General features: G+C 34.8%; 1 protein-coding gene and 1 long non-coding RNA gene across 8 annotated transcripts; both read right to left on the bottom strand.

Moving 5' to 3' along the window:
- Positions 1–11,210: 11,210 nt before the first annotated feature.
- On the bottom strand, positions 11,211–21,493 carry LOC148760495 (putative disease resistance RPP13-like protein 1). 6 transcript variants are annotated; one of them, XM_088810620.1, is made up of 16 exons: positions 20,765–21,493; positions 17,001–20,347; positions 16,718–16,873; positions 16,456–16,568; positions 16,150–16,276; positions 15,839–15,977; positions 15,589–15,698; positions 15,298–15,428; positions 14,766–14,857; positions 14,575–14,660; positions 14,323–14,420; positions 14,174–14,226; positions 13,768–13,902; positions 13,564–13,701; positions 13,274–13,357; positions 11,211–11,267 (listed from the first exon to the last, which is right to left on the bottom strand). In XM_088810620.1, the coding sequence occupies exons 1-2, from the start codon at positions 21,399–21,401 to the stop codon at positions 17,055–17,057; spliced, it is 3,930 nt and encodes a 1,309-aa protein (XP_088666746.1). In that variant the 5' UTR covers positions 21,402–21,493; the 3' UTR covers positions 11,211–11,267; positions 13,274–13,357; positions 13,564–13,701; positions 13,768–13,902; positions 14,174–14,226; positions 14,323–14,420; positions 14,575–14,660; positions 14,766–14,857; positions 15,298–15,428; positions 15,589–15,698; positions 15,839–15,977; positions 16,150–16,276; positions 16,456–16,568; positions 16,718–16,873; positions 17,001–17,054. The 6 variants fall into 6 exon arrangements, with proteins under 6 accessions (XP_088666746.1, XP_088666745.1, XP_088666741.1 ...); XM_088810619.1 differs by having other exon boundaries at positions 13,274–13,332; positions 17,001–21,493; XM_088810615.1 differs by having other exon boundaries at positions 17,001–21,493.
- Positions 21,494–23,119: 1,626 nt separating this feature from the next.
- Positions 23,120–25,317, bottom strand: LOC148760496 (uncharacterized). 2 transcript variants are annotated; one of them, XR_016023179.1, is made up of 6 exons: positions 25,178–25,317; positions 24,902–25,083; positions 24,609–24,669; positions 23,983–24,523; positions 23,692–23,755; positions 23,120–23,614 (listed from the first exon to the last, which is right to left on the bottom strand). It is a non-coding gene; the product is annotated as an uncharacterized LOC148760496 (long non-coding RNA). The 2 variants fall into 2 exon arrangements; XR_016023178.1 differs by having other exon boundaries at positions 23,120–23,618.
- Positions 25,318–27,088: the final 1,771 nt, after the last annotated feature.

Genomic DNA, 27,088 nt, shown 5'->3' on the forward strand with positions numbered 1-27,088 from the left:
AGATTCGACTCGAATTAATTTCTTGAAATGGTACTTGGATGATAAATTCCACCTCAAGGATCTTGGCAAATTAAAATATTTCCTGGGCATTGAGGTTGCACGATCAGCTACTGGCATTGCCTTATGTCAACGCAAGTATGTGCTAGATATTTTGGTTGAAAGTGGCATGATGGGTAGTAAATTTGCTGCATTTCCCATGGAGCAGCACCACCAACTAATTGCAGGATTTGGCCAGCCTTGTGAAGATCCAAGACAATATCGGCGTCTTGTGGGCCGACTACTTTATCTTACCATCACGTGACATGATATTAGTTACGTTGTGTATATATTAAGTCAGTTTATGCATGATCCACGACAGCCATACTTGGAGGCCACTTATCGAGTACTCCGCTATTTGAAAAATGCACCAAGCTAGGGTATCTTTCTTCCATCTGATAATTCACTCACACTTCACACATATTGCAATGCTGATTAGGCAAGATGCCCTCTTACCCTGTGATATACTTCTGGGTATATTGTGTTTCTTAAGTCCTCCCCCATTTCTTGGAAGGTAAAGAAACAAACAGTTGTTCCTCGCTCTTCGGCAGAAGCAGAATACAAAGCCATGGCTATAGTCACTAGTGAGATAATTAGGTTGATTCAACTTCTTTGTGACTTTGGTGTCATGTGTTTTACTCCTGTTTCGTTATTTTGTGATAAACAAGCTGTAATCTACATTGCCTCAAATCCAATTTTTCATGAACGAACGAAGCACATTGAAATAGACTGCCACTTCGTTCAGCATCACATTCAGTCGAAGGCACTAATTCCTCGTCACATTTCCACTACATACCAACTGGCTGATATATTTACAAAAGCTCTTGGACGGGATCATTTTCTTGAATTGCTTGCCAAGTTGGACATCTCAAATCTTCATGCACCAACTTAAGGGAGAGTATTGACGATCTTGATGTACAAGATCACTCTTTTCCATATCTACATAATCATTGACTTGATCTTGATGTACAGAATCACTCATTTCCATATCTGCAGAATCATTGACTTCCATTTTGTGCATAATTCGTGACTAGAATTCCTAGCTAGATTGTAGGACATTACCTTCATTAGGTGATATGGTCTTTATTACACAAATTGTGATTAGCTATAATATTTTGTATATAAAGGTGTAACACCGGCTATCAACACATGTAATTCTAAAAAGAAATATTCTGATTTTATATGGAAGTCTTCTGATCTTATAAGATGCACTTTCAAAACAATGAAATAAATAACATGACCAGGTCACGTTGATTGATAGATAAAGGGAAGGATTGAGATTCAAGTGAAAATTAAATAAAATCTAAAAGTAATTAGGACTAATATGCAAGTATAGATGAACAAGACATCCAAAAATCTAAGCCTTAATACACCTTCGATTCATTGGCAATTTGACATGTATGGGGTGTATGTAAGCACTTATGTACTATCAAAAAATAAAATATATATTATGTATCATGAAAAGGATCTTAGGATTACCTTTTTTTCAAATTATAGCCTATATAAAAAAGAGTTACTAAGCCTTACAACCTTTACACAATGTATGTGGGCTTTGTTGAACCCCTTACAACTATTTTAATAGAGAGGTTGAATTTGGTCTTGTTTAATTTGTTACTAAGCAACATCTAAAGGAAATTGAAAATGTTTTAAATTGTTTTGGAATAGTGGCACCAGAAAAAGGATAGAAAAAAAAAACCTAAAAGTATATCCTTTTGATCCTCAACAAATAAAGAAAATGATAGAGCTTTATTTGAGTGATTCCAAATTCAGTTGAATCGTTCTTTAGATCTTCGGGAGATTGTTTTTATGGGAGTGCATTGAAAAGAAGATGAATCGTGGCATGTGGTGCTACCTTGTGATTCTTATGGCTTGCAAGGAACAATTCTATTTTTATGGTGTCAGAATTTGGTTGGCGGAGTAGAAGATATTTTGGGGAATGTTTTTCATTTATTCCATAAGAAAAGAGTACAAGAGAGTCTGTATATGTACAAGCTACAAAAGGGGAGAAGAAAAAGGACAAAAGACTGTAACTAATCCACTTCTTAACTAACTTAACGACTATTTAAAAATTAATTAGTTACATTTTCACTATTATTCAAAACGGTGTAGTTTGGAACTCTTATCTTCATTTTCTCCAGTTCCCTGTCGCTGCGGTGCATTTCCTCAATCCTTATTCTTCCTCTGCTATTCACAAGTAACAGCTTTCTGGGTAGTAACTCATTTGCTGCCTTTATTCTTCTGCTACATTTGGATTACTTGTGATCAATATTTCTGGCTGATACTCCCCCTGAAGAGGAAGCATGAACATTGTGAATGTTCATCTTGCTTAATAACCTTTGAAACTATCCAGGCTACAGAGCTTTTGTGAATGCATCAGTAACCTGACAGAGAACGAATATGGCACAGTCCAATCAGATACTTTTCGTGTACGTACGGTGTCCAGCCACCGTCTCCGCCTTTTCCTATGCGCTTATGGTCAAGATGCACTAGCAAAACAATGAAAAATAACTTGACAAGGTCACGTTGGCTGGTACGTAAGGAGAAGGAATAAGATTTGAGCGAAGAGTAAATAAAATAAAAAAGTAATTAGCAACAATATGCTGAGTATAGATGAACAAGACATCCAAAATCTAAGCCTTAATACACCTTCAAATTCAGGGGTGGATCTAAGGGGGTAATGGGTGGTGACAGCCATCACTCCTCAATTTTTAATTTTTTTATAGGTATAAAATTATATTTATATATATTATAGTATGATTACTATTGTAATTACCTTTTAACCATCTTTAATGCAAAATCCTGAATCCAACATTCCTTCAATTCATTAGCAATTTGACATGTATTGCGTGTATGTATACATGTATATACGTATATGTGTATACCAAAAAAAGGACATTGCCCATATAAAAAATGATCTTAGGCTTACTGTTTCTCAGAATATGACCTGTACAAAAAAGGATTAGGTTTTTAATGTTGTTCTTAATTGTGATCACAAATCCAGAGTAGATGGCTTCAATCAAGAAAGGGGGATTCGAATTGAAAATGATTATTCTCTCAAAAGAGTTTTCTAAACTACAATAAAACATAATTCCTAGTATTTCTTTACCATAACTATTTCTGATAACATTGTTTTCTTTATAGAAATAACTGTTAATAACTGAAGTAGTTCTCTATACTTGTACTGGCTAATTCTGATATTGTAAGTACCATGGCAGATGAAAACTAATCACTTTCCAGTGTAAAAAAGAAATAGTAATCACTTTTTTGACTCCATATTTATTGAAACAAAATTACCTAATTACATAAGAAATTTCAAAATTCTCTTTTCAAAAAAAAAAAAAAGTCAAATTATCATTCTTTAAATCAAATGATTAACCTCAAATCTAAAAAATTATAAAGCTTGACAAATGCATATAATTAAGTACAGAGAAGAATAAAAGAAAACTTTAAACTTGCAAATTGAATTTTCAAATTGGTTAGCAGTATTTCATCTTATGGCTTCCTTCACATAGACTACAACCAATTCATCCCCATTGAGATTCCAAAACTGTTCGAAGCCTCATCAACCCCATGACCATCGGCATAAGATAGGGTAAGTAATTAAATTTTAAAATATTAAAAAAATTAAAAAGCTGAAAAATCATTTTTAAAAATATCTAATTGTTTAGGAAATAAAAAAGCTTCGTTATTACCTATATTTTATTCATCATTTGCAATGTAAAATAGAGATTAAAACTGGAAAAACATTTTCTGCAACGCAAGAAGCAGTAAAGTTCGTAAAATGGCAGGAAAAAGGGAAGAACAAAAAGTTGGTTTAAATGATGAGATGGAGATGAAATATTTTGCATAATTAAAATGAGGTCTATGTTCAGAATCAAGGCTATTGTAGGAAACAAAGTTATCAATGAGTTTAGGGTGATGGTCAAATCCACGAATTTTCATTACTTTTATAAAAATGTAAAATTCTGAATAAGATTTTTTTAGATTTCTTTTAAGAAAAATGAGTTTAAATTTTAAGCTTTGCAGATAGTGAAGAGATTTTAAGAGATGCATCCGGTTCTGTGGTATGTATCTTCTTCGAACCTTTAGCGATGCATGATTTGAATTATGCTGATTTGATCATGGCAATCAAACTTGCTTATCATGTTTTTAGTCTATCTTTTTGGATGGATAAAAAATTTCTTATTTTTGAGACTGATTCCAAGGTGGCTTTATTTTAAGTGCGTAACTTGAATCCAAGACCGTGAGATAGATAGAGAATATTTAACAAGATTGATAAGTTAACATTTGTGCATACTCTCAAAGAAGTTAACATCTTTGCAGATTCTTTTGTCAAATTCTTAAGCCCTATACATAATATGCAAGTAACCAATAAATATCCTATATTCACCCTTAAGAACAACACCTTACAAAAAAATTGAGGGGAAAAAGGTACACAAGGATCATATACAAGAGGAAGCAATTAAATTGATAAAAACAATTAAAATGTGAAACTCAAATCCTAATTTATAAGAATATAAACTGATTAATAGATCTTATTACTTTCATATGATTTATTTATATAATATAATTTGATAGTGCATTTTGTTTAATATGCTTCCCAAGTAGCCCAAACTACAAGCAAGAAATAAGTCCAAAGATTAATAATGAAAGGTCATAAGCCAACCTAATTATCTTCTTAAAAAAAAAAAACAAAGAAAAAGTCAATGAAAGCACCTTATTAGTCAACTAGATACGTTCTCATGATTTCAACTAGGTTACCAGTAAACACAAGAAAATGAACTCAGTTTTGAAGTTGGGATTTGTACATGTTTTGGTCAGAAGTAGCTACAGTGATTGGACACAATCCGATAGAGAATAAATATGACACAATCGGAATCAGATACTTTTCATGTACGCAGGATGTCCAGCTATTGACTTCGCCTATTCCCATGTGCTTGTGGTCAAGATGTATTGACAATCTTGATGTACAAAATCACTCATTTGCATATATGTAGAATCGTTGATTTTGATCTTGATGTACAAAATCACTTCTTTCTATATCTGCAGAATCATTGACTTCCATTTTGTGCATAATTCGTGACTAGAATTCCTAGCTAGATTGTAGGACATTACCTTCATTAGGTGATATGGTCTTTATTACACAGATTGTGATTAGCTATAATGTTCTGTATATAAAGGTGCATAATCGGCTATCAACACATGTAATTCTAAAAAAAAATATTCTGATTTTATATGGAAGTCTTCTGATTTTATATGGTATCAGAGTAGGTCTCTTTTAAATCTGTTTTGCAGGCATGTCTAGAGGTACAACAAATAATGCTGGTGGGGATTTACTAACGGTTGCAAACACATCCAAAACCGTTGCAGTCTATACAAATTCACCATATCATCTACATCCCTCTGATCATCCAGGTTTGGTCTTCGTAACACATTCTCTTAGTGAAAATGGCGAAAATTACTTCACTTGAAAGCATAGTTTTCTAAATGCATTGTAGTCCAAGAACAAAGTAAGATTCGTGGACGGAAGCATAAAGAAACCAGATGTTAACTCTGTAGATTTCCAGCCGTGGATGCGATGCAATGCAATAGTGTTGTTGTGGCTGATGAATGCACTGGCTAAAGAGATCCAAGGAAGTGCTACCCATGTCGACACCACAAGTGAAGTTTGGTCAAACTTGGAAGAATGCTTCACTTAAGGGATTGCTCATAGAGTTTATGAGTTAAAACGTGCCATTGCTTTCCTCCAGTAAGAGAAGACCCCGATTTCATCATATTATGAAAAATTGAAAGCCGTTTGGGGTGAGTTACAATCCTCTAACCCAATTCTTGTGTGCACATGTGGTTGTACTTGTGGTGTAGCCAAGAAGGTTCAGATCATGAGCGAAGAAAAGAAGGTCTATGATTTTTTAATGAGTCTTGATGACAGCTTCTCCATCATTCGATCTCAGATACTAAGCATCGAACCGCTACTATCCATTAGCCGAGCATATGCTGTTGCTGCACAAGATGAAAAACAAAGGTTAGTCATCATTGCTAGGACACCCACCGTTAAGGCAACAACGCCAAATGGCAAAGAACACCGGAGGTGGACAGATGTGGGTTACAAATCAAACTAGAGAAAAGACTTGAGAGACATGCGCTAGTGGGAATAATGGAAGGAACGACGATGGAAATTTGCATTGCACCCATTGTCACAAGACGACCCACACATGTGAGAACTGTTATGCGCTAAATGGGTATCCTTCCTGGTGGCGCAAACCACAAAGTTGCATTGGAAGCCAAGGACAGAGACAAGGATCAAGTTAAGGCAATGGTGCTTCGTCATCACACATAGGCACACACGTGGGTGGGTCTTTCACAGTAAATGTAGAAACTGGATCTCCTTTAATTTTGGGCTTGTCAAGTACACAATAGCAACAGCTGATGGCTTTATTAAAGACACAAACCTAAAAGACTCCTTCGGCAAATATGGTAGCAACAAACTCCATAAATGATAATTTTTCTGGTAAGACTGCATTTACAGTACTTTGGGTCATTGATACAGGGACCACAGATCATATCACTTGTCAGATTGAGATACTATCCAATGTGGTAAAAAATCCTAACATACCTCTAGTTGAGATTCCTAATGGAGAGACAATTGATGTGCGGGCCTTAGGGCAAGTGATCTTTAGCTAAACTTTGGTTCTGAATAATGTCTTTGGCATACCAAAGTTTTGTTATAATTTGATATCAGTGACACAATTGACAAAGGACTTGAATTGTATACTAATATTTTGGTTTGATTTTTGTGTGATATAGGACTTACATTCGAGAAAGCTGATTGGAGTGGGTAAAGCGAAGAAAGGCTTATATTTTTTGGAATCCACGAGAGGGGGCATGGCATTGGTGGCAAACAGGCAATGGAACTTAAGTTTATGGCATCGTCGATTGGGACATCTACCAGTTCATCAATTCTCTGTGATTCCCAACTTATCTTGTTACTTTGATACTCAGAAACATTTATTTTGTAATGCATGCTGCAAAGCGAAACAGACACGGTTACCTTCTTCTGTTCGTACAAATAAAACTAATGGCATTTTTGAATTGATTCATTATGATATCAAGGGTCCATATCGCACTCAATCTTATTCAGGAGCACTTATTTCCTTACCATTGTAGATGATTATAATCGAGTTACTTGGGTTTATCTCATGAAATTCAAGTCTGAAACAAAAAAATATTTGCTTCATTTCTTCCATTGGGTGAGGAATCTGTTTAATTTGACAGTTAAGATTCTGCAAACTGACAATAGTCTTGAATTCAACCATGAGGACTTATTGACTTATTATAGTGAAAATGGGATAAAAAGTCAATATAGTTGCACTGACACTTCACAATAAAATGGAGTGGTGGAACGTAAGCATCGACATATATTGGAGGTTGTCAAGGCATTACAATTTCATGCTAATCTGCCCATTCAATTTTAGGGTGAGTGATAGCAGCCTACTTAATTAATCGAATGCCTCTTTCTGTTTTGCGTGACAAAACACCATACGAATTATTGATTGGAAATGCTCCAACTTATGAGCACTTGAGGAGTTTCGGTTGCTTATGTTATAGGCATGTAAATAGTAGGCCTCAAGACAAATTTGCCTTATGATCTCGACCTGGAGTGTTCGTAGGTTATCCTAATGGTCAAAAGGGATATCGTATTTTCGATCTCGAAGACAAGTACATTTATACTTCTCCGGATGTTACTTTCTATGAAAATTATTTCCCTTTTGCAGCAGAAGGAATTCAACAAAATATTGGCAATCCACTAGCAAATTCTCATAAAAATTCTATGAGAGACACAACAAATCTTATGGGCAACAATCATGAGCACATTTTGTTGGATCACACGGAACAACCTAACATTGGGCATATGGGCTCACGAGTTACAGAAAAGATAAGCCTTGACAATACACAATTTACCAATGATCAGGCAACTGTTCATGATGAAGTCTTGGGTCATGATCGGTCACATGGGACTCCTCCCACTCATGATGTTGCAACCGTTGAGATAGTGGCACCTTAATTACTCAATCCATAGGAACTTCACCTCTTCTTCTGACTAAACGCACTAGAAAAATTTCTAGCATATTGGCAGATTACAATTTTGTGCTTCCGCCCTCTCTCACTCCATCACAGCCCATTCCACCATCAGCTAACTCAACGGTATTTCCTTTATTTAAACATCTCACATATAATCGATTTTCTAATACTCAAAATGCCTTTTTAGTGGCCATCTTCATCACAGATGGGCCAAAAACCTTCTCTCAAGCAGTCAAGCATGATCACTGGAAGGATGTTATGGCCAAAGAAATTTTAGCATTAGAGGAAAATAAAACGTGGGTACTCACTACTCTGCCTGAAGGTAAACATGCTATCGATTCAAAATGGGTTTATAAAGTCAAGTACAATCCGGATGGTAGTGTGGAGCATTACAAAGCACGACTAGTGGTCAAAGGTTTCACCCAGGTTGAAGGGATAGACTTTCATGAGACTTTTGCACCGGTTGCCAAGTTAGTTACCGTCCGGTGTCTACTAGCTGTCGCCGCTGCTCGTAATTGGGAGTTACACCAATTGGATGTAAACAATGCATTCTTTCATGGTGACTTGGATGAAGAAGTCTACATGAAGATTCCTCAAGGATTTACACGTAAGGGGGAACATCGTGATTATCGATTATAGAAATCTCTTTGTGGACTCCATCAAGCATCGCGAAATTGGTATAAAAAATTTACTTCCTCTCTCATAGCCGTTGGTTACCAACAATCACATGTTGATCATTCATTGTTTACAGCATGTCATGGTAAATCTCTTGTTGTTGTCTTGATTTATGTGGACGATGCCATCATCACGAACACAGATTCGACTCGAATTAATTTCTTGAAATGGTACTTGGATGATAAATTCCACCTCAAGGATCTTGGCAAATTAAAATATTTCCTTGGCATTGAGGTTGCACGATTAGCTACTGGCATTGCCTTATGTCAATGCAAGTATGTGCTAGATATTTTGGCTAAAAGTGGCATGATGGGTAGTAAATCTGTTGTATTTCCCATGGAGCAACACCACCAACTAATTACAGGATCTGGCCAGCCTTGTGAAGATCCAGGACAATATCGGTGTCTTATGGGCCAATTACATTATCTCAGCATCACGCGACCTGATATTAGTTACACTGTGCATATATTAAGTCCGTTTATGCATAATCCACGACAGCCATACTTGGAGGCCACTTATCGAGTACTTCGTTATTTGAAAAATGCACCAGACCAGGGTATCTTTCTTCCATCTGATAATTCACTCACACTTCGTGCACATTGCGATGCTAATTGGGCAGGATGCCCCTTCACCCGGCGATCTACTTCTGAGTATATTGTGTTTCTTAGGTCCTCCCCCATTTCTTGGAAGGCAAAGAAACAAACAGTTGTTCCTTGCTCTTCGGCAGAAGCAGAATACAGAGCTGTGGCTATAGTCACTAGTGAGATAATTTGGTTGATTCAACTTCTTCGTGACTTTGGTGTCATCTGTTCTACTCCTGTTTTGTTATTTTGCGATAATCAAGTTGTAATCCATATTTCCTCAAATCTAGTTTTTCATGAACGAACAAAGCAAATTAAAATAGACTGCCACTTCACTCAGCATCACATTCAGTCGAAGGTACTAATTCCTTGTCACATTTCCACTACATACCAGTTGGTTGATATATTTACAAAAGCTCTTGGACGGGATCGTTTTCTTGAACTGCTTGTCAAGTTGGGCACCTCAAATCTTCATGCACCAACTTAAGGGGGAGTATTGACGATCTTGATGTACAAAATCAGTCTTTTCCATATCGGCAGAATCATTGACTTGATCTTGATGTACAGAATCACTCCTTTCTATATCTGCAGAATCATTGACTTCCATTTTATGCATAATTCGTGACTAGAATTTCTAGCTAGATTGTAGGATATTACCTTCATTAGGTGATATGATCTTTATTACACAGATTGTGATTAGCTATAATGTTCTGTATATAAAGGTGCATCACCAGCTATCAACACATGTAATTCTAAAAAGAAATATTCTGATTTTATAAGGAAGTCTTTTAATTTTATAAGATGCATTTTCAAAACAATTAAACAAATAACATGACCAGGTCACGTTGATTGACAGATAAAGGGAAGGATTAAGATTCGAGTGAAAATTAAATAAAATCTAAAAGTAATTAGGACTAATATGCAAGTATAGATGAACAAGACATCCAAAAATCTAAGCCTTAATACACCTTCGATTCATTGGCAATTTGACATGTATGGGGTGTATGTAAGCACTTATGTACTATCGAAAAATAAAATATATATTATGTATCATGAAAAGGATCTTATGATTACCTTTTTCCAAATTATGGCCTATATAAAAAAGAGTTACTAAGCCTTACAACCTTTACACAATGTATGTGGGCTTTGTTGAACTCCTTACAACTGTTTTAATAGAGAGGTTGAATCTGGTCTTGTTTAATTTGTTACTAAGCAACATCTCAAGGAATTTGAAAATGTTTTAAATTGTTTTGGAATAGTGGCACTAGAAAAAGGAAAGAAAAAAAAAACCTAAAAGTATATCCTTTTGATCCTCAACAAATAAAGAAAATGATAGAGCTTTATTTGGGTGATTCCAAATTCAGTTGAATCCTTCTTTAGATCTTTGGGGGATTGTTTTTATGGGAGTGCATTGAAAAGAAGATGAATCGTGGCATGTAGTGCTAAGCCACCTATTAACTAACTTAACGGCTATTTAAAAGTTAATTAATTACATTTTCACTATTATTCCAAACGGTGTAGTTTGAAACTCTTTCTTCATTTTCTCCAGTTCCTTATCGATACGGTGCATTTCCTCAATCCTTATTCTTTCTCTGCTATGCACAAGAGCAGCTTTATGGGTAGCAACTCATTTGCTGCCTTTATTCTTCTGCTACATTTGGATTACTTGTTATCAATATTTCTGGCTGATACTCCCCCTGAAGAGGAAGCATGAACACTGTGAATGTTCATCTTGCTTAATAACCTTTGAAACGATCCAAGCTACAGAGCTTTTGTGAATGCATCAGTAACCTGATAGAGAATGAATATGGCACAGTCCAATCAGATACGTACACGATACGTAGGGTGTCCAGCTATCGTCTCCGCCTTTCCCTATGTGCTTGTGGTCAAGATGCACTTGCAAAACAATGAAAAATAACTTGACAAGGTCACGTTGGCTGGTAGATGAGGAGAAGGAACAAGATCAGAGTGATGAGTAAATAAAATAAAAAAGTAATTAGGAACAATATGCTGAGTATAGATGAACAAGACATCCAAAATCTAAGCCTTAATACGCCTTCAAATTCAGCGGTGGATCTAAGGGGGTAATGGGTTGTGATAGCCATCACTCCTCACTTTTTAATTTTTTATAAGTATAAAATTATATATATATATATATATATATATATTATAGTATGATTACTATTATAATTACCTTTTAATCACCTCTAATGGAAAATCCTGAATCCATCATTCCTTCGATTCATTAGCAATTTGACATGTATTGCTTGTATGTATACATGTATATACACATGTGCATATGGAAAAAAGGATATTGCCCATATAAAAAGTGATCTTAGGCTTACTGTTTCTCAGAATATGACTTGCACAAAAAAGGATTAGGTTTTTAATGTTGTTCTTAATTATGATCACAAATCCAGAGTAGATGGCTTCAATCAAGAAAGGGGGATTTGAATCGAATATGGTTATTCTCTCAAAAGAGTTTTCTAAACTACAATTAAGCATAATTCTTAGTATTTCTTTACCATAAGATTTTCTGATAACCTTGTTTTCTTTATAGAAATAACTCTTGTTAATAACTGAAATAGTTTTCTATACTTCTACTGGCTAGTTCTGATATTGTAAATACATGGCAGATGAAAAATAATCACTGTCCAGCGTAATAAAGAAATAGTAATCACTTTTTTCACTCCATATTTATTGAAACAAAATTACCTAATTACATAAGCAATTTCAAAATTCTCTTTTTTTTTTAAAAAATACTCAAATTGTCATTCTTTAAATCAAATGATTAACCTCAAATCTAAAAAATTGTAAAGCTTGACAAATGCATATAATTAAGCACAGAGAAGAATAAAAGAAAACTTTAAACTTGCAAATTGAATTTTCAAATTGGCTAGCAGTATTCCATCTTATGGCTTCCTTCACATACACTACAACCAATTCATCCCCGTTGAGAGTCCAAAACTGTTCGAAGCCTCATCAACCCCATGACCATCGACATAAGATAGGGTAAGTAATTAAATTTTAAATTATTAAAAAAATTAAACAGCTGAAAAATCATTTTTAAAAATATCTAATTGTTTAGAAAATAAAAAGCTTCGTTATTACCTATATTTTATTCATCATTTGCAATGTAAAATAGAGATTAAAACTGGAAAAACATTTTCTGCAACGCAAGAAGCAGTGAAGTACGTAAAATGGCAGGAAAAAGGGAAGAACAAAAAGTTGGTTTATGGTTTCTAGCAACAAAAGTGGTGGGAACAACAAATGAAACTTAGCAGAACAAAACTGAACTCAGCGCTGAATAACAAATGAAATTTTGAGATTTTGAAATACCGGAAAAAGTTGACATAACAAATGAAATTTTGGACAGTTCTCAGTGATGAATACTTAAAGATATTGTACTAGTACAAAACTGTAAAGTTAATCTGCAACCGGTTCGAATAAGATTCATCAAACTTGTCTTTATCAGTAATAAGTTATGAAGTTGGAATTTTATCTTCTTCAATTATCTTTTGGCTTCCCATGCATTTCCAGTGAAGTATCTCTTTTGGCAGGCAACTGGAATTGTGTAGATGGAATGACATGACCAGCTTCAACCCATCGTTTGCAGAATCAAAGCTTAGCAGTAATTGTTAAAAGTATTTCGTCAGCATCAGAGGAAGCTCATGGAGGATAACATGGATCAACCTTCCATTCTTAATCTGAATTTCACAGGGGTTATATCAAGGTAAGACAGGGAACCCACATCCAAGTTCACACCCATCCCCTGCTCCTCTCCTGAATTACCTTTGTCTCGAACGAACTAGTATTCTTCATTATCTGGCTAGTGAAATTTTAACTAGTTAGAAACAGATTGCAATTTTAAGATTAAAATACTCAATAAAAATGCTGAGTACCTTAATTCTGTTTCTCCGGCCTACTGAAACCTTGATTGGCTGATGAGATTTTGTACTTTCTGCAAACATTACTTGAGGGCGTCACTGCTGATGCAAAATGAAAATTGAAATAAAGAGACGGTCTTAAAGAGAAAAGTGGTTTGGTACAACAAATATTAAAATCCAAATAGGGGAATTAATGCAGGATGAGGAGTTGTACTTGGCCATGTAATGAGGCCATTGAAGAAAAAGTTTATAAAATTAAGAGTTGAATATGACATTATAGGCTCTTGGAGAAAGAAAGAACTGACCTCTCCCTAACTAGCCTATTATAGGCCAGAAGCCAAATCAACATGGAGGTCCAGTAATTTTAGCTCAACTCCTTGTTGTGAAAGGCCTGTATTTCCGCAGGGAATCTGCATGTTAATGGTCAAGGACTCCTAGCAAGCCTGCAAAATAAATCATAAGAAAACCTTACAAGTTTTAACAAGAAAGTAAGATGAAGAATATCTTACATGTCATGCCAAGTATCCTTGCAGAACATTCAATTAACCATTGACACCGGGACAATTGTCCTATTTGATTTGCACCATATTTCTTTTTTTCCCTTGTTTTGCCTTTCACTTCTCTTGAGGTTAAGTGCAGCTAAACTGGAATCAAAAGAAATTACATATTATATACATGATTGCTAAATTAAATTAGTATGATACCATAATAGAATACAATCTGCTAGGCTGCCTGCAAAATCAAAGAAAGGTATCTCCTCCTTTTTTATAAAGCTCAATATTATTGCTAATGTTTAATTTCATGGGGGACTCTAGAAACTAAATAGTATAATCTTTGCACTTTCATTTTCTTTGAGTCTATTCTAATTGAAATTGGATAAGAAATAATAAATTTTTTAAAATCTGAATCACTCACAAATCAAGTAAGCATGCTACCATGATCACCACCTTAATGTAAGACTTGCATACCTGCAGTAATAACAGGGAAAAGTCATGCTTTGAAATCAATTCCCATATAATCTTAACAAAATGACATGAAGCAAAATATTAGTAATATTTAGTCACCTGGCCTCCAATTTGATAATATTAGTAGTACTTAATCAACTTCGAAACCATGAAATGAATTTGCAACAGTGGATCATAATGCTCTATTTATCAGTAATCTGAAAGTTTAGAATGAGCATAAATCAACAGATTTTAAATGAAGTTACAGTAACAAATTTAAAAAAGAAAAAACTAATAAAATAGTTCAATCAGAAGCAATTGGTTCTATTGTTAATGCATCTTTTTTTTTTCCGTCTCCTCAATGAAAACTACCTCTAAATGGTTGTGTTTGTATGGTTAGTAAATCTCACGCAGAGGTTGAAGTTTATACTTTTGGGTCATTATTGTTGTTCAGATTCCTGCACATACAAATAAACTAAAGCATTGTTATTCAATAAGAATCAATGATTGAAATGAAAAATAGAGTTAAAAAACAGAGTAAGAGGATTTTTAAATTTACACACCATGGGGATGCGTTTTCTTTCATTATGCTCTTTTTCCTTTCAATGGCATCAAACAGTTCTCATTTTCACATATCCAGATACAAGCAGAATCTCTGCGATGAAAATATATATAAGCACAAAGCAATTGAGCTACCTTGGACACACGACCAAAAGGAAGTTATCTAGGAGAACTAAAATATGTAAAGCATTTGCCCGTTTCATTGTTCTATAAACTGCTACAAGCTTGACAGCTACCCTTTATACTTTAATTTTATCCAGACATAATAGATCAGTAGCTTGCTGTATGGTACATCATCTCTAAAATCAAACTAAGTTAGCATATTATATGTTTATCACCAAAAAGAAGAAGAAGAATGAACTAAAGCTATTTTAAAATTTCATATTTTGTTATGATGTCAGTCTTTCCAAAAGCAACAGGTACAGTTCTGCTCAGCCACTACTTTAGCATTTTCAATTCAACCATTATTATGATTAAAAAAAAAATCGCTATGCCCAAAAATAATGTCTACATTATATTTTAAACATATCGAACCTGGACAAGACCATCTGCAAGTTACAATAACTTGAAATTAAACCACTTTGCTCCATGATGGAAGACAGAACTTCTTCCTTAATTCTGCAAAAATATGTACTCCTTTCTAAGAAAATGAGCTTTGGAAATGCCTGTCCAAAATGTTGTAAGCAGGAGTCTATTAGTAGTTATACCTAAAATTGAAACTTTGGTTTTGCTCAGTTCAATTTAGAAGAAACAAAAAATGAGAAACATTTAACTAGTTGATCTGATCTAAGAATTTAAAGCAAATCCAAACCAGTAGAATATTACACGGTCTTGTTCCCTCCTTCTGGACACCTCTATTCCTTCTCCACCATTGGTCTCGTGATTCCTCAACATAGGCTGAGGCAAGCATTCAGCAAAAGGGTATGGCAGAGAAACTGGAATATGTAAAATAGTATGTGAAAAAAAAAAGTAAAAAACTTGCCATCATCTCATGGTTATACATATCTACCACTGTGAACATAAAATTTCAAATTGATGATCCTGAATGCAATTAAATATTTCCAAATTTACATACCTTCGTCTAATTGTAATCGACCATCTCTTCTTGAGTGATGAAACGTCTCCCTATTTTCTCCTCTGGATCATACCTAGGAATTAGCAATCTACTCATATGGTGTCGATTTTGGACCACTCTCATCTTTATCCTTTTTGCACTGTTGGGTTTACAAATAATCAAGGAGAATATTAGCATTCATTCATAATGATGGCAAAATTATTTGACAGAGTACTATTACAGAGGTATCAAGGACAAAATAATTAACAGAAGATTCAATTGGTAAAACCCTGTTTTTCTGCAATGAAGAAGCACAGAGAGAAGTAAAATACCTGAAGGCATATTCTTCCCACCAATGTAGTACATTAAAATTAAAGTTCTCATTTCAGAGTTGGGATGCTTTAGGCAGCGAAGTAGTTCTACTGATTCGCAAATTAATCAATGTTGCTGCTGGTGACGCTGTTTAGATCATGTATCATAGTGTCAGAAGTTGAGGACATGTCAGGATTGAGATAAACTGGGACTAAACGCTGCCAAAGAATCAATTGTATTGGTTGTGGCAAAGAGCGCTATAATACTGATACGGTAGCAAATGTTTCTGGCATAGATAGGGAAGCTTCTATACAGTAGCAAATTACCTCTGCTCCAGTGTAGCAATTGGCATTAAGAAGATCAATGTCAACTCCCTTTCTGCTATTTCAAGCTTCACTCTCAGCAGATGGCAAGCATTTTGTTCATAAGACCATGGTTCCTGCAAAAATAATTGAGAAAAATCTCAATTTTTTCAATTAATGCTACAAACTAGAGGACCACAAACTTCCAAAAATTAATGGTCTGAAAATCAAAAAGGTAAAAGATGAAATAAAATGAAAGTGTTTTTCCTTTCCCTTTATTGTATACATTTTTCCATGCTTGGGCCATTTGTTGGTCATTTTAGGGAGTCTCTTATGCTTAGGCTGATCTCATATGCAACCTGGTTGATGTTCTTGTTGGTTTCATATATGCAGAACAAGCTACCAAACGGAGGTATAGCCTTGATTGGTGCTCTCTGCATCACTGCCATACAAGGGTAGTTTTTGTAGAATTACCTTGAGGAATGAAATCACCTTAAACCTTTTCCAAAAAAAAAAAATAATTATAATAAACTTTTGAAGCGGTTATAATCAATTCCAGATCGTCATACCTGTAACTTCAATTTTGTTTTGCAGAATTATAGTCTGAAGCATCATCCTATGAATCATAATCTGAATCGCAGACCAGGTATGTGGGCTATGTTGGACCACTCTGGCCCTTTATCCTTTTCGCACCGTTCTCTTAGCATTGCACAACTAGAAACATCTAGCACCAAAAGAGAAGAAAGCATGCCTTTTTCTGGTAGAGATCTGAGCTTTGGGCAGTTGTGGACAATCAACTTCTCCAATGAGGTGAGGTTCTGAAAGCCGTTGGAGGACAGGATTTCTAGTTCTGGAAAATCACAGATTTCGAGAGTGGTGAGAGAGCAGGGCAACATCATTCCTATCTCTTCTTGTTGAAACGACAATGCATCTGGACAGCCATTGCTTACGGAGAGAGATTTGAGAGAAGTGAGTCTATGCAATCCCCACTCAGTTAGCAACTTATGAATATTGGGTCCTTGGATGACAAGTGATCTGAGAGTGGTAGGAATGCCCACTTCCGGGGAGGATGTCAAACTTGGACAATATCTTATTTCCAATTCTTCTACACAGTTGAGGCTATGTATATCGTGGGGCAGAGCTTGGAGATTTGTACAACCAACAAGGCGGAGCACTTTGAGGTTTGTGGTGGGAAAACCACTTGCTGGGAAGGAAACCAAATTCGGACAACTCCATAACCTAATATTCTGGAGATGGCTGAGCTTGTTCAATCCTTGAGGTAAATAATTAATCTTATCACAACGAGAGATAGTAATAGATTCAAGAGCAGCATTTTGTGGAATTTCTTGGGCTATTGATTCTAGCTTTGGACAATTCTCTATCACCAATTCTTTAAGCCCTGTAGGTATCACACCTCTGGATGATAAAGATACAAGAGATGAACAATCCCATATTGTCAATTCTTTAAGCCCCATGGGTAACTCACCTCTCGATGATAATGATACAAGAGATGAACAAGACTTTATTATCAATTTTTTAAGCCTCGTGGGTAACTCACTTCTCGATGATAAAGATACAAGAGATGAACAAGACTCTATTGTCAATTCTTTAAGCTCCGACGGTAACTTACCTCTTGATGATAAAGATATAAGAGATGGACACCTTGTAATAGTCAAGTGCTCAAGAAGACAGGCATTGCCGATGTTGAGATTCTCTCCCTCGTCCAACAAGCATCGTAAATTTTGGCAATCATCAATCCCCAGCGTATTCAGATTCAAAGGCAAATTGTTCTTTGAAAGAGAAATCAGTTTTGGGCAAGATTGAAGCTGTAGCACCCTCAGCGATGTGATGGACAGCAAAGTTGTTGATAGCTTTTCTAGCCTTTCACAATTGCTTATTACCATACGTTTAATGCTGCAAGGGATCTTCAATTGCATCAATTCTTCTCTTTCCCCTTCTGCCCCTATGGAGAAAAGTTGGGCACAATCACCAATTGTCAAATTACCAAGGGACATTGACTGAGTTAGAAATCCCCAATTATTCTCTTGCAAGGAGAACAACTCTTCACAATTATAAATCACAAGGGATTCCACTCTTACTGACGCTAACCGTAAGCGTTCTCTTCTACAAGTAAACTTGCGAATGTCAGAAAGAATGACTTTCTGTAATGAACTATGGTTTGCAAAACCTTTATACACTACTTCCTTGCATTTATAAATTTTTAATTCTGAAAGCTTTGGAAGGCTTGAAATTGAAATTTCCAATTTCTCACATTCTTCAATCACAAGTTTCTCCAATGAAGGAAGGAATTCCGGTATAGTCCCCATCAGTTTGGGGCAACTGCAAATACAGAGCTCGCGAAGTTTTGCGAATTTCTTGGCTTCATCATCATCTTCACCAAGATTCCAATTCTTCCATTCAAGCATGTCTTGAAATTGTAAAATCTCCAATGATGGAAATGCATTTGGTGTGTCTTCTCCAAAGAACTCAACTCCAACATTAGTTACACTATGCAACCCATTGATGCGTACTTTTTTCAATGATGGCAATTTCCCAATTGATGGCAATGACATGCAATTTGGACAATCTTCGAGGCATAAAGATTGTAAATTATCGAACGAAGAATCTCCTACCCATTTTGCCAATGTCGCACCACAATAGCCCTTAATGGCGAGCTCCTTAAGCCCTTTAGAAGGTTGAAGAAAATCCAACACCTTTTTCTCAACTTCTTTTATTCTATTATCAAAGTGCCAACGACTCCACTCCAACTCCAACTCTTCGAGTCCTGCTTTATCTGGTAACTTAGCCTTCCATGCATCTTGAATTTCAGTAACATTCTCTAACCCAGAAATACAAAGTCGACCCTTAAGATTGGATAAATCTTTTAGCTCTCTTATTTGATATCCCTTACCTTTACTTACAACAAAATTGGATAATCTTTGAAGATTTGTTAATGTACCAAAATTACTTGGCATGCCTTCCGATATAGAAGCATAGGTGATATCAAGATAACATAGGTTCACTAGGTTTTCCATCTTTGAAGGTAGTTTCTCAAGACAATAGCAATGCCATAACAAAAGGGTTTCTAAATTATAGAGGGTACTTATTGACTCAGGCAAGCTTGTAATACAAGTTTGAGAAAAGTCTAGGAACCGTAAGTGTTTTAAATCTCCGATAAAATCAGGCAATACTGAGATCTCATAGCCTTCCAAAGAAAGCACCCTCAAGCATTTCAAATCTTGCAACAAATATGCTAAAACATAGTTGGTTACATAAGACCTTCCGTTATATGACAACCTCAATGGCAAAAAGGTTCGTAAATGCTTTGCTTCCCAAATGCCTTCAAATTTTTTGATGCCATCACACTCGCTAGCAATGTAAGATAAGTGGCGAGCTTGCTTTGAAATTTGCTTATCACCCTCCATTCTAAAGCATAGTTCTCCAGCAACTGATTGGGCCAGATCATTAATGAGGTCATGCATAATAAATCGAAAATTATCTTCGCTCGATATTTGCAAAAGAGACCTTGACTGTAGATCTCTAAAGTACTTGTGACCCAATTCAATGCGTTGTTTATCTTGTGCTTCTTGTAACAAGCCTTCTGCCCTCCATAACAAGATTACCTCCTCTTCTGCAAATTCATAATCCTTAGGGAAAATAGAACAATACGCAAAGCATTTCTTCAAATGTGGAGGAAGATGATGGTAACTTAATTGAAGAGCCGGAATTATACCACACTGATGTTCTGATAGTTTCCATATCTCACTCTCTAGTATATCTTTCCAAGCATCATGGTCAACATTAGTTCGTAACAAGCCTCCAAGGGTTTTAGCAGCCAAAGGCAAACCGTTGCATTTTCTGACTAATTTCCCAGCAACTTCGTCTAGGTTAGGATGTCCTCCAAAGTCTTTTGCTCCTATTGCATGTTGAGCAAATACAGATAAACAATCATTGTCTGATAAAACTTTTAAAGAATGAGCATGAGAAGCACCCATTGTAGCTGAAACAACAAGATTTCGTGTTGTCACAATAATTTTGCTTCCTGGAGTCCTTGTTAGAAAAGGAGATTGTAGAATGGTCCAGTTATGATAATTCTCATTCCAGACATCATCCAAAACAATCAGAAATTTTTTCTCCGACAACGTTTTCTTTAATTTTTCTTGAAGTGAAGTCAATTCATTGTCATTGCATGGCTCTGAACTGACTGCTTGTAAAATTGCTTTTGTTATTCTTGTGACATCAAAATCATCAGAAACACAAACCCATGCTTTAAGGTCAAAATTATTTTGAATACTAGCATCATTGTAAACAAGTTGGGCCAAGGTTGTCTTACCGATCCCTCCCATGCCAATGATGGGAATCACAAAACTTCCTTCATCATCACTGTTGAAGAGCAATTCGAGTATTGTTTCCTTGTCTTCATCTCTACCATACACATGAGTTTCGATCTCCACAGAAGTAGGCTGCAGTCGTTCTTCTATCCTTTCAGATCTATGGCAGCCAATCATTCTCAACTGTAGCTGATTTTTCTGTGGTTCTAAATCTTTCAATCTGGCAGTGACATCATTTATCTTGGACATCATGTCCCTGTTAAACATAACAGTGTTGTATGAATCAGAGATCATGAGTCTCGGCTTCTTACTTGAGCCACCTCGACGTTGCATCATCAAATTGCGCCTCGAAATTTCTGTTGCCATCTCGTCCAAAATATCGTCCAAATCGTAAGCCAAGTTTTGGAGGTTGGACAACCAGATTTTAACGGACTGATCTTTTAGCTGCCTCTCCTCAGCATCATCAAGCACCGCACGAATCTCCAGCAATTCCATCTTCAACTTGTGCATCCCCTCGTGAATCTGCTTTTCAGTAGCAAATTGTGAGATATAAGAGCCCAACTTGCCTAGCAGAAAATCGAAGGGTTTCGAGACAATGACTTCTCGTATACTGGACAGGGCTTCTTCAAGGAAAGACATGGTTGCGATCTCACAAGAAACTGCAGGAAAATGAGAGTAGACAAAGTTGGGAAAAGAAATGATCTAGAAGCCAAGTTAGTAAAAATTAATTGTTGTACAAAGCAAAATTGCTGGAAACTCTTTCTTGCGACAACCAGAAGTGGAGTTGCCACTAAGCAGCTCATGCTTTATCAAAAGCAGATAAAGATGATGATGCTTTAACAAAAGGAGATGCTATTTAAGTTGGAAAAGAAAGTTCATTTAACTTTTTAATTATTTTATTGAAATTTCCACGTAATTGTTTATAAAAAGGAAGCAGAGGTTAATCTGCACTAAATATGGAGGAACCTTGTACCAAACTTCGCTAGAGAAAATAGCTTTGGTTATGGAAGGAAGCAAAATTTCCTTTGGGTATTGATGAAGGCATCTTTCACTCATTAGGTATTGAGGGAAAGGCTTCCAAGCAGCTACTTTGTCTCTTCATGTTCAAGTCCATGCTAAAGAATGGTCTTCTCTCTTTTCCTTGTAAATCACCTTCTGCAACATTCTAACATTCAGTTAGGTAGTATACAGGATTAAAAATGACGAAGAAAAAGAAAATTGCATTGTATTCTACCTGAAAACCATGAAATAAAGATTTGATCGTTGATATAAGATCATCCAAGATATTAATTAAGTATAGGACCAAGAAATTGTTTAAATTTAATTATTGGATGCCTTTTCGAAAATGTATTATTGTTATAAACAAATTAAACTTTTTATATCTCATGTGTAGCTTAATTAGTCATTTTTTAATATTTGTTAACGATATTTAAGGTTTTGTGGTTGAATTTTCATTTTGAATATTAGTGGATCCAAAATGAATTAAGATGAAATCTTGAAAGTGAGAGTAATTTATTCAAAAAAATTAAATTTTTAATAATAATATTTCATTAACTATGAACATGGACAATGCTATTTTGTCAGAATTTCAATTGTCCGATTATGGTTATTCTCTCCAAAGAGTTTTCTAAACTACAATTAAACATAATTCCTAGTATTTCTTTACCGTAAGATTTTCTGATAACCTTGTTTTCTTTACAGAAATAACTCTTCTTAATAAATAAAGTAGTTTTCTATACTTCTACTAACTAATTCTGATATTGTAAGCACATGGCTGATGAAAAATAATCACTTTTTAACGTAATAAAAAATAATAATAATTTTTTTTACTCCTCTCTAAAACGAGAAAAAAAAAATCAAATTATCATTCTTTAAATCAAATGATTAACCTCAAATCTAAAAAATTGTAAAACTTGACAAATGCATATAATTAAGCATACAGAAGAATAAAAGAAAACTTTAAACTGGCAAATTGAGCTTTCAAATTTGCTATCAGTATTCTATCTTAATTATGGCTTCCTTCACATACACCACAACCAATTCATCCCCACTGGGAGTCCAAAACTGTTTGAAGCCTTCATCAACCCCATGACCATTGACATAAGATAACGTAAGAAATTAAATTTTAAAATATTAAAAAATTAAAAAGTTGGAAAATCATTTTTAAAAATATCTAATTGTATAGAAAAAAAGCTTAGTTATTACCTATATTTAATTCATCATTTGCAAAGTAAAACAGAGATTAAAACTGGTAAAACATTTACCATAACTCAAGCAGTAAAGTATGTTAAATTACAAGAAAAAGAGAAGAAGAACAAGAAGTTGGTCTATGCTTTCTAGCAACAAAAGTGGTGGGAACATGATTATTCTGACTTACCAGAGAAAGTTGACATAACAAATGAAATTTTGGACAGTACACAGTGATGAATACTTAAAGATATTGTATTAGTATAAAACTGTAAAGTTAATCTGCAACCGGTTCAAATAAGATTCATCAGACTTGTCTTTATCAGCTATAAGTTATGAAGTTGGAATTTCATCTTCTTCAATTATCTTTTAGCTTCCCATGCATTGCTCGTGAAGTATCTCTTTTGGCAGGCAACTGGAATTGTGCAGATGGAATGACATGATCAGCTTCAACCCATTGTTTGGAGTAATCAAAGCTTAGCAGTAATTGTTAAAAGTATTTCTTCAGCATTAGAGGAAGCTCATGGAGGATAACATGGGTTGACCTTCCATCCTTATTCCTAGTTTCTCATAGATAAGACAGGAACCCCACATCCAAGTTCGCACCCATCCCCTGCTCCACTCCTGAATTACTGTTGTCTCGAACCATTAGTGTTCTTCATTATCTGTCTAGTGAATTTTTAACTAGTTAGAAACAGACTGCATTTTTAGAATGTGAAAAAATGAATAATAATGTGAGTACCTTAATTCTGTTTATCTGGTCTGCTGAAACCTTGATTGGTTGATAAGCTTATATACTTAAACCTCTGCAAACAGTAATCAAGTGCGTCATTGGTGATGCATAATGAAAACTGAAATAAAAGATGCGATCTTATAGAGAAAAGTGGTTTGGTACAACAAATATGAAAATCCAAATATGGGAATCAATGTAGGATGATGAGTTCTACTTGGCCATGTAATAAGACCGTTGCAGCAAAAGCTTATCAAATTAGGAGTTGAATCTGACAAATGGATTGTTGGAGAAAGAACTGACCTCTCCATGCTGATTTGAGCATATTTTTATCAACAATTGCAATTTCTGTCATGAGTTGGTTGTAGCTGTGGCTATGAAACAGGTCATCATGTGGAAGTTTGAGAACTTGGTGAACAAGCTGTTTCAGATTCCCTCAGCCAATTCATCAGACTTTCTCTAGCGAAGTACTGAGCTGAAGTAAGGATTAAATTCTTTACCAGGATTGTAAACTGAGTTGTAAGTCAACCAAAATGTCTCAGTAGGTATAGAAGTTTTCTAAGCTAGCAGCTTTGAGGGTAACCACTCTGAAGTTTGCAATCACAATCCAGCTGAGAAGCTTCTCTTTTTACACTGATAACAGAACAACAGCTTTGATCTTGCTTGGATGTGAACGATCAGATTCAAAGATTGACTATTGGCATGACGGTGGTGTCTGGACAGGTCCTTGGTGAAGACATGACGATTCAACTTCAAAAGTTTAGTTTTCATAGCCTTTTCGTAGGCCAGAAAGCCAAATCAATATGGAGGTCCGGTAATTTTAGCTCAACCCCTTGTGGAAGACCTGTATTTCCATAAGGAATCTTCATGTTAATGGCCAAGGACTTTCATTTTAGTCAAGTACAAAAAATGTAAAAGATTGGAACTACCTGATCTGTAACTTGAATTAGCATGCTACTCCATTCACTGTCTCTCAACCCAGAATATTACCTACAAAATGAAGCAAAAACATAGATATTTTTTCTTTTGAAACTTGAATTTTTAGATGTAAATCATAATTATTGCTATTTCTAAGCTCGCAATAATTATGATTGAGTACAGAAGTGGTAATTTTAATTTTCTTTCTCTATTTCCCATCTTTACACTCTGTTTCAGCAAAGAACTTGTTCCTAGAATGTCGTCGAGTACCAAAACTTGAAATAAGAATTAAATGGCATCTTACCATCAACATTGTCTCACAAATCATGCAACCTGGCTGAGTGCCTACAAACAACAAACATATCACTTTTCATCTTTGCAATCTCAAAATGAAGGTCCTCATTAATGTCATTTTCATGCAAAAAACATAAAACAAATCGACAGGAGAGACAGGAATTTCTCAGACTTCCAGATGTACAAGCATGCCTGCAAAATAAATCATATGAATATGTTACAAGTTTTAACAAGAAAGTAAGATGAAGAATACTATTATTTCGGAATTGTTTCCAAGTTGACATACCTAAGTTTTAGTATGAAATAAGAATGTAAACTTCTGATCTTCTCTCTTTCCTTGTTTGAATTGTTGTTAATTTACTTCATGAGAAATAAATGTACACAAGTCCTCATTTCAAGTTCTATAGAAATCAGGAAAATGAGCTTCTTTCTATTCAATATATAAAGCAGTAGTGGAATGGTTGAGGTTCTTTGAGGACTTTTATCACCATTGCAAGAGATTTAGTAAACAATTTATAAACTGAAATATCAAATTACCACCTTCATCTGCAAGAAACAGAGGAACTAATACAATTTCGAGTTCTAATATTCCAGTTCAGTACTTTAGTGTAATAATTGTGTTGGCTAGATTTAATTTCCATTCTCTTCTGCTTATGCTAGTTGTTTAATATCAAGGAACACTAAAGAAGTCATGCCAAGTATCCTTAGCAGAACACTAAAGAGCTCAATTCCCCACACGACCCCCTCTTCTTCTTTTTTTGGACAGAGCCATCTTATTAATTCATGATGTCAACATATGGCAATTATTGACCGAAAACATGAGCTTGTAGAAGAAAACTAAAGCATATAATGAGAAAAATTAGAAGAACAACCGCTTGGGCTTTGTGCTTTCCATTTTACTTTCTAGAAAAATGGAGGAAACTTGTGTTCCACATAATTGATATGAATTGACCTTGGTTTGTCACTATAAGCTAGACTTGAAAGAAATTTGAAGAAAAGTACAAGATCATATTCAGATTCCTATTATACATTTGATGAATTCTTCCTTCTCTGATAACTTTTCAAGTAATTCTTCAAACGAGATAAATCATTCAGAAACTCTACCAAAAAACTGAAACTGCTATTTTCTTGAAACTACTTTCAATTCCATTTAAAACATTGATCCCTAGATATCATTCTTCTGACAGGGAGTTGATTAAGGTTAACGCATCGAGACTATTATTCTATACAATGTTGGTAGAGTTTTAGACTCTACATGCCCAATTAATTAAAATATGATCAAATATCTTTTATTTATCATCTTAATTTTTTACTAGAGATATGTAACAATCTTTTAATCCGGAAGTGAAGTTTTAAAACTATACCAACTATGTATTTTATATAGTTTTTATGTAAGTAGACCATAATGATAAAATAAAAATTGTTTGATGGCATATGAATATTATTCAAGAACTTAACCGAAGGGTGAAGAACATAACAAGTTGTTATTTTTTTTTTCAAAGGATGAACCTAAAAAGTTGTAATTGTATTATATATTCCAAATTGAATTATCGTGGACAGCTAACAATGGTTTGTTCAGACCACAACAACTGATAAAATTAAAATATGATTAATGGCATAATCATTCAAGCAATTACGCACAGGATGACGAATTCAACAACCTTTGACTTTTAACAACTCTAACATAATGATGCTATTAACAATATTTCTGAAGGGTACCTTATTATATAACGAAAGAGATTGGATGCTTGGTCATATGCCTTGCTGGCTATGATTTAAGAGATTATTTTTCTTTTTTAATTTCATTTTCTTTTGGACATAACCATCTAAGGAGCTTTTTCTTTCTGACATCGTCATTGATGAGCTCAATTTTATGGTATTTATTAACCCAAAATAGGAACTAATTATAGAAGAAAGCTTAGGGTCTATTTAGTTTAGAAAATGTTTTTATTTTTTATTTTTATTTACATTTCCAATGTAATCAACATAAGATAAGGTAAGTACTTAAATTTGAAAGTGTTAAAAAAAATTAAAAAGTTGGAGAATCATTTTTAAAAATATCTAATTTTATAGAACAAAAAAAGAAGATATTACCATTATTTAATTCATCATTTGTAGATTAAAATTGAAATACATTTTCTACAACTCGAGGTCTCGCTTGGGTGATGAATACTTAAAGATATTGTACTAGTTCAAA

This window comes from Theobroma cacao, chromosome 10, assembly GCF_053813885.1.
Source record: "Theobroma cacao isolate CCN51 chromosome 10, ASM5381388v1, whole genome shotgun sequence".
NCBI classification, from domain to species: domain Eukaryota; kingdom Viridiplantae; phylum Streptophyta; class Magnoliopsida; order Malvales; family Malvaceae; genus Theobroma; species Theobroma cacao.